Source organism: Phocoena phocoena, chromosome 1, assembly GCF_963924675.1.
Source record: "Phocoena phocoena chromosome 1, mPhoPho1.1, whole genome shotgun sequence".
NCBI lineage: Eukaryota > Metazoa > Chordata > Mammalia > Artiodactyla > Phocoenidae > Phocoena > Phocoena phocoena.
Genome location: NC_089219.1, coordinates 126,443,873 through 126,464,126, shown reverse-complemented (window position 1 = coordinate 126,464,126; position 20,254 = coordinate 126,443,873). Strand labels below are relative to the sequence as shown.

The window sequence follows — 20,254 nt, the reverse complement described above, 5'->3', positions numbered from 1 at the left end:
CCTCATATTGCTATTGACAAAGGAGGAATACTTACTTTTCTAATAAAGAAGGATTAGCCAAGCTGCTGCAATAGAAATGCTATTTGGTGTCCTGTACAGAATAGTGCCTTATTAAAGAAAATTTTTACATAAGAAAATCATTATGGTATAGATTATTTTAAACCAAGCATTATAAAAATGTTCTCAAACCTTGTGTAGAATAGGCATCTACAATTGTCTTGGAAATTATTCTTTGTTATAGTCTTTGTATGTGTTTATAGTATTACAGCTTCTAGTGTAATGTCTTATATGTCACTAGACCAACTCAATGCTTATTGACTGAAAATTCATTGTCATTCTTTGAATTCTAATAGATCTACACAAAAACAATTCTTACTGCAAATATATTACAATACATCACTCATCACTTTCTCTACTGCAGTTTCATTTGACGGCAGTGGTAAACCACGTGAAAATAAAAAGATTCTTCTGTACCTTTCAGAGCAATGTAGAAAGCATAGATCAAAAATATGCATTTTAAGTCAATGAAGTAGTCTTAGTTCAATGAAAGATTGATTTTTCTGCTAATAGTAATTGACAACACTAGTGATTTGTAGACACTCGGGCCACTGTAAGGCACTCAATTTATGAAAATTTTGTCTTGCCCATGTAAAATTCACTGTGTCCAGTAGTTCTGAGATCATGATCATGAGTATGTGTTGAAATACTCAAATTGTAATATATCCTTGTTGTTAAGAGAGGTACCTAGGTTGATAGAAAAATGAAGCAAATCAATCTTTCACCTGTTTCACAGTGAGCTGATCCAGTTTATCACCAGTGGTCCTATAATTGCCATGGAGATTTTAAGAGATGATGCTATATGTGAATGGAAAAAACTTCTTGGACCTGCCAACTCTGGACTGGCACGTACAGATGCTCCTGGAAGCATTAGAGCCCTTTTTGGAACAGATGGCATAAGAAATGCAGCTCATGGCCCTGATTCTTTTGCTTGTGCTGCCAGAGTAAGGTGTTTTTAAACTACTTCAATTCTGTTTTGGTTTTGTTAAATGTTTGATGTCAGAGTAAAGCATTTTGTCACTGCTGACTTAGGGTGGATTTATACAGTGGTGTAGCAGTAGAGAAAACCTTTGACCTTTTGCCTAGGATTAACAGTGTTTCAGTGATACATCTCCTTTGAGAACTGGTAACCTGGTCATGGTCAGGATAAGTTTTCTCCAATTGAAATACTTATTGTCCCATTTTGTTCCAAAGACTTAAATGACTGAGGCTTATCAGTGTATGACTTATTCATCTAAGAATACCAGTTTATGGAAAGTGAATATTCAAAAAGAAGACATCATTTCATACATTCTTTCTTTGACTCAGACTTGACACCATATATTCAAGCTTAACATCCTTTTCTTTTCCTATATATAGCTAGTGTTTATGAAAAAGTTTTCCTACTCCTTATTTTAAATTCGTATAAATAAGGTATTATTACACTGCGTTTATACTGATGTTGAATTAATGAAGTGCAAGTTAATTCTTAGCACTGTGAGAAGTTTCTTAGCTAATTTAAGATGGTTTTTAGTCTGGTCATATTTTTAATGGAATAATATTAGAGTTTTATGATACAGTTGACCCTTGAACAACGTGGGGGTTAGGGATTCCAAACCACCGTGCAGTCGAAAATCTGCCTGTAATTTATAGTACTCCCTCCGCAGCCACATTTCCTCCCTATCCAAGTTTCCTTGGCATCCAATCACAGATCATGTAGTACTGTAGTATTTACTGTTGAAAAACATCTGCATATAAGTGGACCAGTGAATTGTTCAAACTTGTGTTGTTCAGGGGTCAACTGCTAGTTGATATATATTTTTTTCTTCTCCTTACAACTCTGTCAATAAATCCTTTTGGCCTTTCTTTCAAATTAGACCTTGAGTTTGATGACTGTGGTCTAAATCACTGTTATATTTTATCGACTATTGCAAAAAGCTTCCTAATTCTTCTTTACCTTCTTCTCTTACACTCAATTTATGAAAAATTTACCTTTCCCAAGTAAAATTAACTATGTCCAAGTGATCTTTTAAAAATAAATCAGATTAACAATTCAGCTATTAAACTCTAGTGAACTTTTGTCTCTTATAAAATCTAAGTATCATAGCATGCAAAGCTCTACCTGATCTGGTCCCTATCAACTTCTATAACATCATCTACAACCAGTCTCTCCCTTACTCACTCTGTCTCAGGTATTCTGACCGTCTTGCTAATTTTAGAACAGCATATTGCTGCCTGCTTATTTAGTTAACAGCAAAGAATGAGCTGATGAGGTCACAAGTAATCAGGGAGATATCACATGGTTTAAAGACCACGATAGCACAAGACTTTTGTCGTCTTCTCTGAGGAAAGTGGAGAGCTGTTGCAGGGATTTGAATAGAGGACTGACAAGCTTGACTTGCCATTTAAAAAAGATTGCTCTGGCTGCTGCATTGAGAATAGACCGTAGAGGGCCAGAGTAGCAACAGGAGCCCAGTTAAGAGGATGTTGCAAATAATTCAGAGAGGTGATGGCTTGGACCAGGGTAGTAGCAATGAGTGGAGTGCTTAGATGTATTTAAAAATATAGTTTAGTGGTTGAAGGTCAAATGATCAAAATTTCCTTCCAGATTGAATGTAGAGTATGAGAAAAAGAGAGATGTCTAGGATTACTCCAAAGTTCTTGGACTGACCAACTGAAAGGATAACATTGACATAAACTGAAATAAGGAAGGCTATGGCTAGAGTCAGTATGGATGGAAAATAAGAGGTTACACTTTGGACACTGCAAACTTAACATGTATGTTAGTTATCCAAGTAGAGAGATTGAAGAAAAAACTGAATATGTGAGTTTGGGGGAGAGGTCAGGAAACCACGTGAAACTGGTTGAGATTACCAAGGAGAGTGTAGCTAGAGAAGGAAAGAGAACAGAGTTGGAACCTTTATGCCCTGGTAAAGGGTTAAAGAGGAGAAAGAAGCAAGGGAGGTAAAGGAGGAGCCTTTAGTGAGGTAGAAGGAAAAAATTCAGAGATAGTTGTGTCCTGGAGCCAAGTGAAGAAAATATTCTATGAGGAGAGAATGATCAGTAGTGTCAAATGAAGCAGATGTATCAAGTAAGAAGGGGACTGGGAATTGAAAATTAGATTTTGCAATGCAGAGGTCATTGGTAAACTTGGTAAGATCAATGTTGATGGAGAGTTGGAGGCAAAGCCCTGCTTGGAGTGGATTTAAAAGAAAATTGGAGGACAGGAATTCTAGACAGTGAATCTAGACAACTCTTTTGGGGCAGTTTTTGCTGCAGAGGTGAGCAGAGAAATGAGGTGGTAGCTATGAGGAAAAGCAGGGTCAAATTTTTTTTTAAGATGAGAATTACAGATGTGAAAAATTAATGATTGGGGAAAAGGGGGAAACTTACTGTAGCAATGTCATTGATTAGGTGAGAGGGAATGGACATTAGAGACCAGATTGACTGCACAGTGGTGCGTAGGTACTTGTCTTTAGCAGCAAATGGGAAGGCAGAGTATGTGGGTTTTGATGCTGATACTCATTGCCTCAGTTTTCTCAATAGGAAAGTAGGAAGCAAGGTCAAAAACAGCTAAAAGTGAGGATGAGAGAGACGGTATTCGTTGGTTAAAAGAGAGAGGATGTGAAATAATCATCTGAAAGACTAGGCAAAGGAAAAGATTAGGGAAATATGGTATGATTGCTGTATTGAATGAATGGCTCACCTGAAGTTCATGGTCATGAACTGTGAGTGTGGATGTTCTCCAGCCATATTCAGTTGCATGAGTGTAGGTACAGAGTAGGTAAAGGGTTGCTTTAGCCATGGCTGTGGTTTTGTGAAGCAAGTATGATAGGAGGGTTGTGGTTGTCAAAGGTATATGCAAGAGTGATTATAGTCCCTGACCTTTGATCTTATTTGTAGACATTTACTATAAATGTAGTATTATTTTCAATTGTTAAATGCCAATCAGATATTGTAAGATATTATAAAAATGATGACATAAATAATTCATGAAGGAAATTATTGGGGGCTGAACTGAAAAGTCATTGATACATTCCTCCTATTTACCCCATGAGCATCTCACCCCATCCCTTTCTCTGTTCTTGATTTTCACCAGTTCATTTAATAAATTTGAGCACAAATGTACCCGTCAGATTTTAGATAACTTAGGCTCTGTATGTATTTATACATTAGACGATTCCACCAAGGAGTTCCATGAGGGCAGGGTTTTTTTTTCTGTTTCGTTTTGATTATTAGAATCTGCCTGCTACATAATAAATGCTCAGTAAATACTTATCAGGAGAATTCATTCATCCAGTAAATTGGTCATTAAGCTCCCTAGCTACTTCCCGTTAGTAAAAAATATTTTTTCAAAGTCTTTTTTTTTTTAAGAAAAACCTTTGATATAATATAAATAAAATGGGAAAAGTGTCAGCATATCACTTTGGTATTTTTCTCGAGATGCTTTACCTTACAGATGTTCTTTGCCTTTTACCATACCATGAACCTTGACTCTTAAGTCCAGCTATACCGTATCTTTATCGGATAGTGATATAGGTTGTACATTTATTTCAATAATACGTTGATGCTGAAAATAAGTGGATTTAGAAACGCAAGGGAAGTTTTATACATTAACATGGTAAAGCTAGACTCATCTTAAGTATATAGATTTGTGTGTTTTGATGCATGCACATACGTAATGCATGTGCTAAGCTCGCTAGAAAAATTCCTGCCTGCAGATACAGTTTGCAGAATGACCTTTCCCCCCGTTTTTTTCGTAGTGGAGAACCTTCTACAACTTTAGCTACCATAATCCTTCCTTCAAAGAAGTGTCTTAAGCATATTTGTTTCTGTTTTGTGCACTTAAATTTTCTCAGCTATTTCTGACATTCATCTCAGATTATTTGTATGAACCCGTTAGGTTATACATATTCTTGATGTTTGTCTTGGGAAGAGTGAGTATTGTGGACATTATGTTAGCTGACTAGCTATCAAGGAGAAATACTGCAGCTGGAACATGTAGCATACATGAGGAAGCAAGGACCATAGATATTGACAGAAGATTGAAAAACGCTATATAAGCAGTCCCAAATCACCTCTTTTTGACCTTGAATTCCTGTCAGTTACTGTGGAATCTTTTTTTCCTTCTTTCCCAGATTTCACCAAAGCCTAGACTATACTCACTGTTTGCAGTTGCCTTTGACTACATTGAGAGCAGTCATTACAATTTGGCTTCATCCTTTCATTCCACTGAAATCATTTTGGCTAAGATAACCTATGTCCTCTTAATTAAAACATCCAAGAAAGAACTATCATTTCTTATTTTACTGTATCTACTGTGTTTTACTGCAACATTTAACAGGTTTGCACACTTTCTCCTTTTTGAAATATTCCACAATATTTTAATTCTGTGATATCTCACTATCCTTTTTTGCTTTATATTTAGCAGATCACAATCTATGTCTTTTTTTTAATTTTTAAATTTTTATTATTTTTACTTTACATCTTTATTGGAATATAATTGCTTTACAATGGTGTGTTAGTTTCTGCTTTATAACAAAGTGAATCAGTTGTACATATACATATATTCCCATATCTCTTCCCTCTTGCATCTCCCTCCCTCCCACCCTCCCTATCCCACCCCTCTAGGTGGTAACAAAGCACTGAGCTGATCTCCCTGTGCTATGCTGCTGCTTCCCCCTAGCTATCTATTTTACGTTTGGTAGTGTATATATGTCCATGCCACTCTCTCACTTTGTCACAACTTACCCTTCCCCCTCCCCATATCCTTAAGTCCATTCTCTAGTAGGTCTGTGTCTTTATTGCTCTCTTACCCCTAGGTTCTTCATGACATTTTTTTTTCTTAAATTCCATATATATGTGTTAGCATATGGTATTTGTCTTTCTCTTTCTGACTTACTTCGCTCTGTATGACAGACTCTATGTCCATCCACCTCATTACAAATAGCTCAATTTCGTTTCTTTTTATGGCTGAGTAATATTCCATTGTACATATGTGCCACATCTTCTTTATCCATTCCTCCGATGATGGACACTTCGGTTGTTTCCATCTCCTGGCTATTGTAAATAGAGCGGCAGTGAACATTTTGGTACATGAGGCTTTTTGAATTATGGTTTTCTCAGGGTATATGCCCGGTAGTGGGATTGCTGGGTCATATGGTAGTTCTATTTGCAGTTTTTTAAGGAATCTCCATACCGTTCTCCATAGTGGCTGTACCAATTCACATTCCCACCAGCCGTGCAAGAGTGTTCCCTTTTCTTCACAACCTCTCCAGCATTTATTGTTTCTAGATTTTTTGACGATGGCTATTCTGGCTGGTGTGAGTTGATATCTCATTGTAGTTTTGATCTGCATTTCTCTAATGATTAATGATGTTGAACATTCTTTCATATGTTTGTTGGCAGTCTGTATATCTTCTTTGGAGAAATGTCTACGTCTTCTGCCCATTTTTGGATTGGGTTGTTTGTTTTTTTGATATTGAGCTGCATGAGGTGCTTGTAAATTTTGGAGATTAATCCTTTGTCAGTTGCTTCATTTGCAAATATTTTCTCCCATTCTGAGGGTTGTCTTTTGGTCTTGTTTATGGTTTCCTTTGCTGTGCAAAAGCTTTGAAGTTTCATTAGGTCCCATTTGTTTATTTTTGTTTTTATTTCCATTTCTCTAGGAGGTGGGTCAAAAAGGATCTTGCTGTGATTTATGTCATAGAGTGTTCTGCCTATGTTTGATAGTGTCTGGCCTTACATTTAGGACTTTAATCCATTTTGAGCTTATTTTTGTGTATGGTGTTAGGGAGTGATCTAATCTCATACTCTTACATGTACCTGTCCAGTTTTCCCAGCACCACTTATTGAAGAGGCTGTCCTTGCTCCACTGTACATTTCCTGCCTCCTTTATCAAAGATAAGGTGACCATATGTGCGTGGGTTTATCTCTGGGCTTTCTATCCTGTTCCATTGATCTATCTTTCTGTTTTTGTGCCAGTACAATACTGTCTTGATTACTGTAGCTTTGTAGTATAGTCTGAAGTCAGGGAGCCTGATTCCTCCAGCTCCGTTTTTCGTTCTCAAGATTGCTTTGGCTATCCGGGGTCTTTTGTGTTTCCATACAAATTGTGAAATTCTTTGTTCTAGTTCTGTGAAAAATGCCAGTGGTAGTTTGATAGAGATTGCATTGAATCTGTAGGTTGCTTTGGGTAGTATAGTCATTTCCACAATGTTGATTCTTCCAATCCAAGAACATGGTATATCTCTCCATCTATTTGTATCATCTTTAATTTCTTTCATCAGTGTCTTATAATTTTCTGCATACAGGTCTTTTGTCTCCTTAGGTAGGTTTATTCCTAGATATTTTATTCTTTTTGTTGCAATGGTAAATGGGAGTGTTTTCTTGATTTCACTTTCAGATTTTTCATCATTATTGTATAGGAATGCCAGAGGTTTCTGTGCATTAATTTTGTATCCTGCTACTTTACCAAATTCATTGATTAGTTCTAGAAGTTTTCTGGTAGCATCTTTAGGATTCTCTATGTATAGTATCATGTCATCTGCAAACAATGACAGCTTTAATTCTTCTTTTCCGATTTGGATTCCTTTTATTTCCTTTTCTTCTCTGATTGCTGTGGCTAAAACTTCCAAAACTATGTTGAATAACAGTGGTGAGAGTGGGAAACCTTGTCTTGTTCTTGATCTTAGTGGAAATGCTTTCAGTTTTTCACCATTGAGGACGATGTTGGCTATGGGCTTGTCATATATGGCCTTTATTAAGTTGAGGAAAGTTCCCTCTATGCCTACTTTCTGGAGGGTTTTTATCAAAAATGGGTGTTGAATTTTGGCAAAAGCTTTCTCTGCATCTACTGAGATGACCATATGGTTTTTCTCCTTCAATTTGTTAATATGGTGTATCACATTGATTGATTTGTGTATATTGAAGAATCCTTGCATTCCTGGAATAAACCCCAATTGATCATGGTGTATGATCCTTTTAATGTGCTGTTGGATTCTGTTTGCTAGTATTTTGTTGAGGGTTTTTGCATCTATGTTCATCAGTGATATTGGCCTGTATCTTTCTTTGTTTGTGACATCCTTGCCTTGTTTTGGTATCAGGGTGATGGTGGCCTCGTAGAATGAGTTTTGGAGTGTTCCTCCCTCTGCTATATTTTGGAAGAGTTTGAGAAGGATACGTGTTAGCTCTTCTCTAAATGTTTGAAAGAATTCGCCTGTGAAGCCATCTGGTCCTGGGCTTTTGTTTGTTGGAAGATTTTTAATCACAGTTTCAATTTCAGTGCTTGTGATTGGTCTGTTCATATTTTCTGTTTCTTCCTGATTCAGTCTTGGCACGTTGTGCATTTCTAAGAAGTTGTCCATTTCTTCCAGGTTGTCCATTATATTGGCATAGATTTGCTTGTAGTAATCTCTCATGATCTTTTGTATTTCTGCAGTGTCAGTTGTTACTTCTCCTTTTTCATTTCTAATTCTATTGATTTGAGTCTTCTCCCTTTTTTTCTTGATGGGTCTGTCTAATGGTTTATCAATTTTGTTTATCTTCTCAAAGAACCAGCTTTTAGTTTTATTGATCTTTGTTATCATTTCCTTCATTTCTTTTTCATTTATTTCTGATCTGATCTTTATGATTTCTTTCCTTCTTCTAACTTTGGGGTTTTTTTGTTCTTGTTTCTCTAATTGCTTTAGGTGCAAGGTTAGGTTGTATATTCGAGATGTTTAATGTTTCTTAAGGTAGGGTTGTATTGTTATGAACTTCCCTCTTAGAACTGCTTTTGCTGCATCCCATAGGTTTTGGGTTGTCGTGTCTCCATTGTCATTTGTTTCTAGGTATTTTTTGATTTCCTCTTTGATTTCTTCAGTGATCACTTAGTTATTAAGTAGTGTATTGTTTAGCCTCCGTGTGTTTGTATTTTTTGCAGATGTTTTCCTGTAATTGATATCTAGTCTCATAGCATTTTGGTTGGAAAAGGTACTTGATACAATTTCAGTTTTATTAAATTTACCTAGGCTTGATTTGTGACCCAAGATATGATCTATCCTGGGGAATTTTCCATGAGCACTAGAGAAATATGTGTATTCTGTTGTTTTTGGATGGAATGTCCTATAAATATCAATTAAGTCCATCTTGTTTAATGTATCATTTAAAGCTTGTGTTTCCTTATTTATTTTCAGTTTGGATGATCTGTCCATTGGTGAAAGTGGGGTGTTAAAGTCCCCTACTATGAATGTGTTACTGTTGATTTCCCCTTTTATGGCTGTTAGTATTTGCCTTATGTATTGAGGTGCTCCTATGTTGGGTGCATAAATATTTACAATTGTTATATCTTCTTCTTGGATTGATCCGTTGATCATTATGTAGTGTCCTTCTTTGTCTCTTCTAATAGTCTGTGTTTTAAAATCTATTTTGTCTGATATGAGAATTGCTACTCCAGCTTTCTTTTGGTTTCCATTTGCATGGAATATCTTTTTCCATCCCTTCACTTTCAGTCTGTATGTGTCTCTAGGTCTGAAGTGGGTCTCATGTAGACAGCATATATATGGGTCTTGTTTTTGTATCCATTCAGCCAGTCTATGTCTTTTGGTGGGAGCGTTTAATCCATTTACATTTAAGGTAATTATCGATATGTATGTTCCTATTCCCATTTTAATTGTTTTGGGTTTGTTATTATAGACCTTTTCCTTCTCTTGTGTTTCTTGCGTAGAGAAGATTCTTTAGCATTTGTTGTAAAGCTGGTTTGGTGGTGCTGTACTCTCTCAGCTTTTGCTTGTCTGTAAAGGTTTTAATTTCTCCATCAAATCTGAATGAGATCCTTGTGGGGTAGAGTAATCTTGATTGTAGGTTTTTCTCCTTCATCACTTTAAATATGTCATGCCAGTCCCTTCTGGCTTGCAGAGTTTCTGCTGAAAGATCAGCTGTTAACCTTATGGGGATTCCCTTGTGTGTTATTTGTTGTTTTTCCCTTGCTGCTTTTAATATGTTTTCTTTGTATTTAATTTTTGATAGTTTGATTAATATGTGTACTGGCATGTTTCTCCTTGGAGTTATCCTGTATGGGACTCTCTGTGCTTCCTGGACTTGATTAACTATTTCCTTTCCCATATTAGGGAAGTTTTCAACTATAATCTCTTCAAATATTTTCCCAGTCCCTTTCTTTTTCTCTTCTTCTGGAACCCCAATAGTTCGAATGTTGGTGCATTTAATGTTGTCCCAGAGGTCTCTGAGACTGTCCTCAATTCATTTCATTCTTTTTTCTTTATTCTGCTCTGCAGTAGTTATTTCCACTACTTTATCTTCCAGGTTACTTATCCCTTCTTCTGCCTCAGTTATTCTGCTATTGATCCCTTCTAGAGTATTTTTAATTTCATTTATTGTTTTCTTCATCGTTGCTTGTTTCATCTTCAGTTGTTTCAGTTCCTTGTTAAATGTTTCTTGCATTTTGTCTATTCTATTTTCAAGATTTTAGATCATCTTTACTGTTATTATTCTGAATTCTTTTTCAGGTAGACTGCCTATTTCCTCTTCATTTGTTAGATCTGATGCATTTTTATCTTGCTCCTTTATCTGCTGTGTGTTTTTCTGTCTTCTCATTTTGCTTATCTTACTGTGTTTGGGGTCTCCTTTTTGCAGGCTGCGTGTTCGAAGTTCCCGTTGTTTTTGGTGTCTGTCCCCAGTGGCCAAGGTTGGTTCAGTGGGTTGTGCAGGCTTCCTGGTGGAGGGGACTAGTGCCTGCGTTCTGGTGGATGAGGCTGGATCTTGTCTTTCTGCTGGGCAGGTCCACGTCTGGTGGTGTGTTATGGGGTGCCTGTGGACTTACTGTGATTTTAGGCAGCCTCTCTGCTAATGGGTGGGGTTGTGTTCCTGTCTTGCTAGTTGTTTGGCATAGGGTGTCCAGCACTGTAGTTTGCTGGTCGTTGAGGAAGCTGGGTGCTGGTGTTGAGATGGGGGTCTCTGGGACATTTTCACCATTTGATATTACATGGAGCTGGGAGGTCTCTTGTGGACCAGTGTCCTGAAGTTGGCTCTCCCACCTCAGAGGCACAGCACTGACTCCCGGCTGCAGCACCAAGAGCCTGTCATCCACACGGCTCAGAATAGAAGGGAGAAAAAGTAGAAAGAAAGAAAGGAAGGAAGGAAGGAAGGAAGGGGATAAAGGATAATAAAATAATGTAAGGTAAAATAAAATAAAGTTATTAAAGTAAAACAATTATTAAGAAAAAAAATTTTTTTTAAAGTAAGAAAAAAAATACGGACGGATTGAACCCTAGGACAAATGGTGGAAGCAAAGCTATACCGACAAAATCTCACACAGAAGCATAGACATACACCCTCACAAAAAGAGGAAAAGGGGAAAAAATCATAAATGTTGCTCTCAAAGTCCACCTCAATTTGGGATGATTCGTTGTGTATTCATGTATTCCACAGATGCAGGGTACATCAAGTTGATTGTAGAGATTTAATCTGCTGCTCCTGAGGCTGCTGGGAGAGATTTCCTTTTCTCTTCTTTGTTCGCACAGCTCCCAGGGTTCAGCTTTGGATTTGGACCTGCCTCTGCGTGTAGGTCGCCGGAGGGTGTCTGTTCTTCGCTCAGACAGGCCGGGGTTAAAGGAGCCGCTGATTCGGGGGCTCTGGCTCACTCAGGCCGGGGGGAGGGAGGGGCACGCAGTGCGGGGCAAGCCTGCGGTGGCAGAGGCCGGCATGACGTTGCACCAGCCTGAGGCCCCACGTGCGTTCTCCCGGGGAAGTTGTCCCTGGATCCCGGGACCCTGGCAGTGGCTGGCTGCACAGGCTCCCCGTAAGGGAGGTGGGGATAGTGACCTGTGCTCGCACACAGGCTTCTTGGTGGCGGCAGCAGCAGCCTTAGCGTCTCATGCCCGTCTCTGGGTTCTGTGCTGTTAGCCGCGGCTCGCCCCTGTCTCTGGAGCTTCTTTAAGCAACGCCGTTAATCCCTTCTCCTCGTGCACCAGAAAACAAAGAGGGAAGAAAAAGTCTCTTGCGCCTTCGGCAGGTGCAGACTTTTTCCCGGACTCCCTCCCGGCTAGCTGTGGTGCACTAACCCCTTCAGGCTGTGTTCATGCCACCAGTCCTCTTCCTGCGCTCCAACCGAAGCCTCCGAGCCTCAGCTTCTAGACCCGCCTATCCCCGGCGGGTGAGCAGAGAAGCCTCTCGGGCTGGTGAGTGCTGGTCGGCACCGATCCTCTGTGCGGAAATCTCCCCGCTTTGCCCTCTGCACCCCTGTTGCTGTGCTCTCCTCCGCGGCTCTGAAGCTCCCCCCCTCTGCCACCCGCAGTCTCTGCCCGCGAAGGGGCTTCTAGTGTGTGGACACGTTTCCTCCTTCACAGCTCCCTCCCACTGGTGCAGGTCCCGTCCCTATTTTTTTGTCTTTGTTTATTCTTTTTTCTTTTGCCCTTCCCAGGTACATGGGGAGTTTCTTGCCTTTTGAGAGGTCTGAGGTCTTCTGCCAGCGTTCAGTAGGTGTTATGTAGGAGTTGTTCCACGTGTAGATGTATTTCTGATGTATCTGTGGGGAGGAAGGTGATCTCCACGTCTTACTCTTCTGCCATCTTCCCCCTCCGGCCCCTATAACTGGCATTTTTTCCCTTCACCTATCCTTTGGTAGTGTTGGTGTTGTACAGGCTTTGTTCTCTTGTCTACTACTATTATTGCTCTCAGTCTCCTGGTCTGTAATATGAGGTAATAGTTGTAAGTACATCATAGTGTTCTTCTAAGGATTAAGTGAAATTATTTAAGTGCTTGGCATAGTGCCTGGAATATGGTATTTAATAGATGTTATATATTGATATTGTTTCATTTTCATGGTGCTTCCCAAATCTATATGTTATACTGCATATATCAATATATAAAAATCATTAATATTCTTGATATATGTGAAATAACCAATTAGAAAATATAATTTTAAAAGATTCCCATTTTTTTTCCTACTTTTTATTGGAGTATAGTTGCTGTAAAATGTGTTCGTTTCTACTGTAAAGCAAAGTGAATCAGCTATATGTATACATATATCCCCTATGTTTTGCATTTCCTTCCCACTTAAGTCACCACAGAGCATTGAGTAGAGTTCCCTGTGCTATACTAGGTTCTCATTAGTTATCTATTTTATACAGAGTTAAAAGATTTCCATTCAATGGTGAAAAACTATAGGACACCTAAGATGAACCTAACAAAAGATGTTGGAGATCTTTTTCAAGAAAACTATAAATTTTATTTTAGGCACTAAGAAAAGAAATAAATGAACGTATATACATGTTCATGTATGGGAAGATTCAGTATCATAAAGATGTCAGTTCTTTCCAAGTTGATCTATAAGTTCAGTGCAATTCCAGTCAAAATCCTAGCAAAGATTTTCATTGAAACTTAAAAAATAGACTCATGTGAAAGAACCAAAACAGGTCCTGAACCAAGATGGTGGAGTAGGACGTGCTCTCACTCCATCTTGTGAGAACACCAGAATCACAACTAGCTGCTGGACAATCATTGAGAACTGGAACTCACCAAAAAAGATACCCCACATCCAAAGACAAAGGACAAGCCACAGTGAGACAGTAGGAGAGGCACAATCACAGTAAAATCAAATCCAATAACTGCTGCGTGGGTGACTCACAGACTGGAGGACACTTATACCACAGAAGTCCACCCACTGGAGTGAAGGTTCTGAGCCCCATGTCAGGCTTCCCAACCTGGGGCTCTGGCAATGGGAGGAGGAATTCCTAGAGAATCAGACTTTGAAGGTTAGTGGGATTTGATGGCAGGACTTTGACAGGACTGGGGGAAACAGAGACTCCACTCTTGGAGGGCATACACACAGTAGTGAGCACATCGGGACCCAGGGGAAGGAGCAGTGACCCCAGGGGAGACTGAACCAGACCTACCTGCTAGTGTTGGAGGGTCTCCTGCAGAGGCGAGGGGGGGGTGCTGTGGCTCACCGTGGGGACAAGGACACTGGCAGCAGAAGTTCTGAGAAGTACTCCTTGGCATGAGCCCTCCCAGAGTCTGCCATTACCCCCACCGAAGAGCCCAGGTAGGCTCCAGTGTTGGGTTGCCTCAGGCCAAACAACCAACAGGGAGGGAACCCAGCCCCACCCATCAGCAGTTAAGCGGATTAAAGTTTTACTGATCTCTGCCCACCAGAGAAACAGTCAGCTTTACCCACCACCAGTCCCTCCCATCAGGAAACTTGCACAAGCCTGGTGTATCTCTCCATCTGTTGATACCATCTTTGATTTCTTTCATGAGTGTCTTATAGTTTTCTGCATAAAGGTACTTTTGTCTCCTTAGGTAGGTTTATTCCTAGGTATTTTATTCTTTTTGTTGCAGTGGTAAATGGGAGTGTTTCCTTAATTTCTCTTTTAGATTTTTATTTTTCATCATTAGTGTATAGGAATTCAAGACATTTCTGTGCATTAATTTTGTATCCTGCTACTTTACCAAATTCATTGATTAGCTCTAGCAGTTTTCTGGTGGCATCTTTAGGATTCTCTGTGTATAGTATCATGTCATTTGCAAGCAGTGACAGCTTTACTTCTTCTTTTCCAATTTAGATTACTTTTACTTATTTTTCTTCTCTGATTGCTGTGGCTAAAACTTCCCAAACTATGTGGAATAGTAATGGTGAGAGTGGGCAACCTTGACTTGTTCCTGATCTTAGTGGAAATGCTTTCAGTTTTTCACAATTGAGAACAATGTTGGCTGTGTGTTTGTTATCTATGGCCTTTATTATGTTGAGGTAGTTTCCCTCTATGCCTCCTTTCTGGAGGGCTTTTATCATAAATGGGTGTTGAATTTTGTTGGAAGCTTTATCTGCATCTCTTGAGATGATCATATTTTTCTTCTCCTTCAATTTGTTAGTATGATTTATCACATCGATTGATTTGCATATACTGAAGAACCCTTGCATCCTGGGATAAACCCCAGTTGATCATGGTGTATGATCCTTTTAATGAGCTGTTGGATTCTGTTTGCTAGTATTTTGGGGAGGATTTTTGCATCTGTGTTCATCAGTGATATTGGCCTGTAGTTTTCTTTGTTTGAGACATTTTGTCTGGTTTTGGTATCAGGGAGATGGTGGCCTTGTAGAATGAGTTTGGGAGTGTTCCTCCCTCTGCTATATTTTGCAAGAGTTTGAGAAGGATAGGTTTTAGTTCTTCTCTAAATGTTTGATAGAATTCGCCTGTGAGGCCATCTGGTCCTGGGCTTTAGTTTGTTGGAAGATTTTTAATCACAGTCTCAATTTCAGTGCTTGTGATTGTTTTGTTTATATTTTCTATTTCTTTCTGGGTCAGTCTCAGAAGGTTGTGCTTTTATAAGATTTCTATTTCTTCCAGGTTTTCCATTTTATTGGCATAGATTTGCTTGTAGTAGTCTCTCATGATCCTTTGTATTTCTGCAGTGTCAGTTGTTACTTCTCCTTTTTCATTTCTAATTCTATTGATTTGTTTCTTCTCCCTTTTTTTCTTGATGAGACTGGCTAATGGTTTATCAATTCTGTTTATCTTCTCAAAGAACCAGCTTTTAGTTTTATTGATCTTTGCTATTGTTTCCTTCATTTCTTTTTCATTTATTTCTGATGTGACCTTTATGATTTCTTTCCTTCTGTTGTCTTTGGGTTTTTCTTGTTCTTCTTTCTCTAATTGCTTTAGGTGTAAAGTGAGGTTGTTTATTTGAGATGTTTCTTGTTTCTTGAGGTAGGATTATATTGTTATAAACTTCCATCTTAGAACTGCTTTTGCTGCATCCCATAGGTTTTGGGTCATTGTGTTTTCATTGTCATTTGTTTCTAGGTTTTTTTTTTGTTTGTTTGTTTTTGTGGTACACGAGCCTCTCACCTTTGTGACCTCTCCCGTTGCGGAGCGCAGGCTCAGCAGCCATGGCTCACGGGCCTAGCCACTCTGCGGCATGTGGGATCTTCCCGGACTGGGGCACGAACCCGTGTCCCCTGCATCAGCAGGCGGACTCTCAACCACTGCACCACCAGGGAAGCCCTCTAGGTATTTTTTGATTTTCTCTTTGATTTCTTCAGTGATCTCTTGGTTATTAAGTAGTGTATTGTTTAACTTCCATGTGTTTGTATTTTTTACAGATGTTTTCCTGTAATTGATATCTAGTCTCATAGCATTGTGATCAGAAAAGATACTTGATACAATTTCAATTTTCTTAAATTTACCTAGGCTTGATTTGTGACCCAAGATGTGATCTATCCTGGAGAATGTTCCATGAGCACTTGAGAAGAAAGTGTATTCTGTTGGTTTTGGATGGAATGTCCTATCAGTATCAATTAAGTCCATCTTGTTTAATGTGTCATTTAATGCTTGTGTTTCCATATTTATTTTCATTTTGGATGATCTGTCCATTGGTGAAAGTGGGGTGTTAAAGTCCCCTAGTATGATTGTGTTACTGTCGATTTCCCGTTTTATGGCTGTTAGCATTTGCCTTATGTATTGAGGTGCTCCTATGTTGGGCGCATAAATATTTACAGTTGTTATATCTTCTTCTTGGATTGATCCCTTGATCATTATGTAGTTTTCTTCTTTTTCTCTTGTAATAATCTTAGTCTTCATTTTAAAGTGTATCTTGTCTGATATGAGAATTGCTACTCCAGCTTTATTTTGATTTCCATTTCCATGGAATATCTTTTTCCATCCCCTCCCTTTCAGTCTGTATGTGTCCCTAGGTCTGAAGTGGGTCTCTTGTAGACAACATATATATGGGTCTTGTTTTTGTACCCATTCAGCCAGTCTTTGTCTTTTGGGAGCATTTAGTCCATTTACATTTAAGGTCGTTATTGATATGTATATTCCTATTACCATTTTCTTAATTGTTTTGGGTTTGTTATTGTAGGTCTTTTTCTTCTTTTGTGTTTCCTGCCTAGGGAAGTTCCTTTAGCATTTGTTGTAAAGCTGGTTTGTTGGTGCTGAATTCTCTTAGCTTTTGCTTGACTCTAAAGGTTTTTATTTTGCTGTCAAATCTGGATGAGATCCTTGCTGGGTAGAGCAATCTTGGTTGTAGGTTTTTCCCTTTCATCACTTTAAATATGTCCTGCCCCTCCATTCTGGCTTGCAGAGTTTCTGCTGAAAGATCAGCTGTTAACCTTATGGGGATTCCCTTGTATGTTAATTTCCCTTGCTGCTTTTAATATTTTTTCTTTGTACTTAATTTTTGATAGTTTGATTAATATGTGTCTTGGCGTGCTTATCCTTGAATTAATCCTGTTGGGACTCTCTGCGCTTCCTGAACTTGATTAACCATTTCCTTTCCCGTATTAGGGAAGTTTTCAACTGTAATCTCTTCAAATATTTTCCCAGTCCCTTTCTTTTTCTCTTCTTCTTCTGGGCCTCCTATAATTCAAGTGTTGGTGCGTTTAATGTTGTCCCAGAGGTCTCTAAGACTGTGCTCAATTCTTTTCATTCTTTTTTCTTTATTCTGCTCTGTGGTAGTTATTTCCCATATTTTATCTTCTAGGTCACCTATCCGTTCTTCTGCATCAGTTATTCTGCTATTGCTTCCTTCTACAGAATTTTTAATTTCATTTATTGTGTTGTTCATCATTGTTTGTTTGCTCTTTAGTTCTTCTAGGTCCTTGTTAAACGTTTATTGTATTTTCCCCATTCTATTTCCAAGTTTTGGATCATCTTTTTTTTATCATTAGTCTGAATTCTTTTTCTGGTAGACTGCCTATTTCCTATTTGTTTGGTCTGCTGGGTTTTTACTTTGCTCCTTCATCTGCTGTGTGTTTCTGTGTCTTCTCATTTTGCTTATCTTACTGTGTTTGGGGGTCTCCTTTTCTCAGGCTGCAGGTTTGAAGTTCTTGTTGTTTTTGGTGTCTTTCCCCATTGGCTAGGGTTAGTTTAGTGGGTTGTGTAGGATTCCTGGTGGAGGGGACTAGTGCCTGTGTTCCGGTGTATGAGGCTGGATTTTGTCTCTCTAGTAGGCAGGACCACATCTGGTGGTGTGTTTTCAGGTGTCTGTGACCTTATTATGATTTTAGCCAGCCTCTCTGCTAATGGGTTGTGTTCTCTGTTGTGTTCCTGTCTTGCTAGTTGTTTGGCATAGGGTATCCAGCCCTGTAGCTTGCTGGTCGTTGAGTGGTGCTGGGTGTTAGTGTTGAGATGGAGGTCTCTGGGAGAGCTTTTGCCATTTGATATTATGTGGAGCCGGCAGGTCTCTGGTGGATCAATGTCCTGAACTCGGCTTTCCCACCTCAGAGGCACAGGCCTGACACCTGGCCGGAGCATTAAGACCCTGTCAGCCACATGGCTCAGAAGAAAAGGGAGAAAAACAGAAAGAAAGAAAGAAAAATTATAATAAAATAAAATAGTTATTAAAATAAGAAATAATTATGAAAAAAATAATTAGTAAGAATTTAAAAAATTAAGTAATTTAAAAAGAAAGCAAAAAGGGCTTCCCTGGTGGCACAGTGGTTGAGAGTCCGTCTGCCGATGCAGGGGACATGGGTTCGTGCCCCGAGCCGGGAAGATCCCACTTGCCACGGAGCGCCTGGGCCCATGAACCATGGCCGCTGAGCCTGCGTGTCCGGGGCCTGTGGTCTGCAACGGGAGAGGCCACAGCAGTGAGAGGCCTGCGTACTGCAAAGAAAAGAAAGCAAAAAAAAAAAAAAAGAGCAGAGCACCCAAAGCAAAAAAGAAATCCACCAATGATAACAAGCACTAAAAATTATACTAAAAAAAAAGGACAGACAGAACCCTAGGACAAATGGTAAATGCAAAGCTATACAGACATAATCACACAAAGAAGCATATACATGTACACTCACAAAAAGAGAAAAAGGAAAAATGTATATATATCTATATATTAAAAAAAAATCACAGGAAGAGAGCAACCAAATCAATAAACAAATCTACCAATGGTAATAAACTGTAAATACTAAACTAAGATAAGCAGAAAATCAGAAACAAATTAGATGCAGAAAGCAAACCCCATGTTCCACATGTAGGTGTATTTCTAATGTATGTGTGGGTAGGACGGTGATCTCCACGTCTTACTCCTCCGCCATCTTGAAGGTCTCCCCTCTAGCATAGCTTTTTATGTCTGAAAGAAAGGTGATAGAAAAAGTTCAGGACTTTGGAGTCAGTATGACCTGGATTTGAATCATCACTTTGCCACTTGCTAACTTGCAAGGGCTTGTTTCTTAATCTTTCGGAGTGTCTGTGTCCATATAAATTCTACATATGTTAAATAAAATGTTTCTGAATTTCAGTCATTCCAAACTATTTATTGAGAAGCTACTGTGAAAAACGCAAAGTCCTGACTCATGGAGCTTATAGCTTTTCTGATGGGGGGCATGTCAGATAGTAAATAAATAGACCTATAACTCTGATGTCTATTAGTAATTGCTCTGAAGAAAATACAGCAGGGGAAGGATATAGAAAAAGACCAGGATTGTGTGTGGAGTAGAGGTGTTGAATGTTATTAAATATAGCATATAGAAAGTCCGTATAATATCTGTTTGAGGAGCGATCAGAAGGAAGTGAGGGAGAAATCCAAGCAAATGTCTAGGGGAAAGAGTGTTCCAGCAAGTAAGGGAACAATACATGGAAAAACTCTGAGGTGAGAGCGTATTTGCTATGTTCAAGGAACAGTGAGGAGGTGAGGCCAGTGATGCTGGGGCAGAGATGTGTTTCATGGAAATAGCTGGAGATTAGGTCAGATATAGCCAGGGCCCAGGTCACATAAGGGCTTTTAGGATATCTAGGACTTTGAAATTCATTCTGAATGAGATAGGAGGTCGTGGAGGGTTCTGTGCAGAGGAGTGACATGATCTGTTTTTATTAGTTTCATTCTGACTGCTGTGTTAATAATAGACCAGGCAGGGTAGGGGTACTTGTGGGAAAAGTTGGACTGGGAGATCAGTTAGGAGGTTAGTGCAGGTATTAAAGGGATAGATGGTGGTGGCATGTCACATGGACCAGGGTGACAGATGTGGAGGTAGGTGGTTGGATTCTGGTTATATTTGAAAGGATTTCCTGATAGATTGGACAGGTAGAGAGGAATCAAGAATCACTGTGTTCTTTGTTTTTGTTATTTATTTTTGGCTTGTGCAATTGAAGGGTAAGGAAAAGGGTGGGATTGAACAGATTTATGGGAGACAGTGGAAATTCGAAGTCTGTTTTGGATGTTTTAAATATGAAATGTCTGTAAGTGGTAGATATGGATGTGGAGTTTAGGGAGGAGGTTGGGCTGG

The 20,254-nt window shown here is 39.1% G+C and overlaps 1 protein-coding gene across 1 annotated transcript in view; it reads left to right on the top strand.

The window, feature by feature from the left end:
* NME7 (NME/NM23 family member 7) overlaps positions 1 to 20,254 on the top strand; it is a 215,408-nt gene that overhangs the window by 13,879 nt on the left and 181,275 nt on the right. The window contains exon 5 of the mRNA XM_065897952.1: positions 794 to 1,001. Coding sequence (XP_065754024.1) covers positions 794 to 1,001 — 208 coding nt within the window. The remainder of the gene's footprint in view (positions 1 to 793; positions 1,002 to 20,254) is intronic.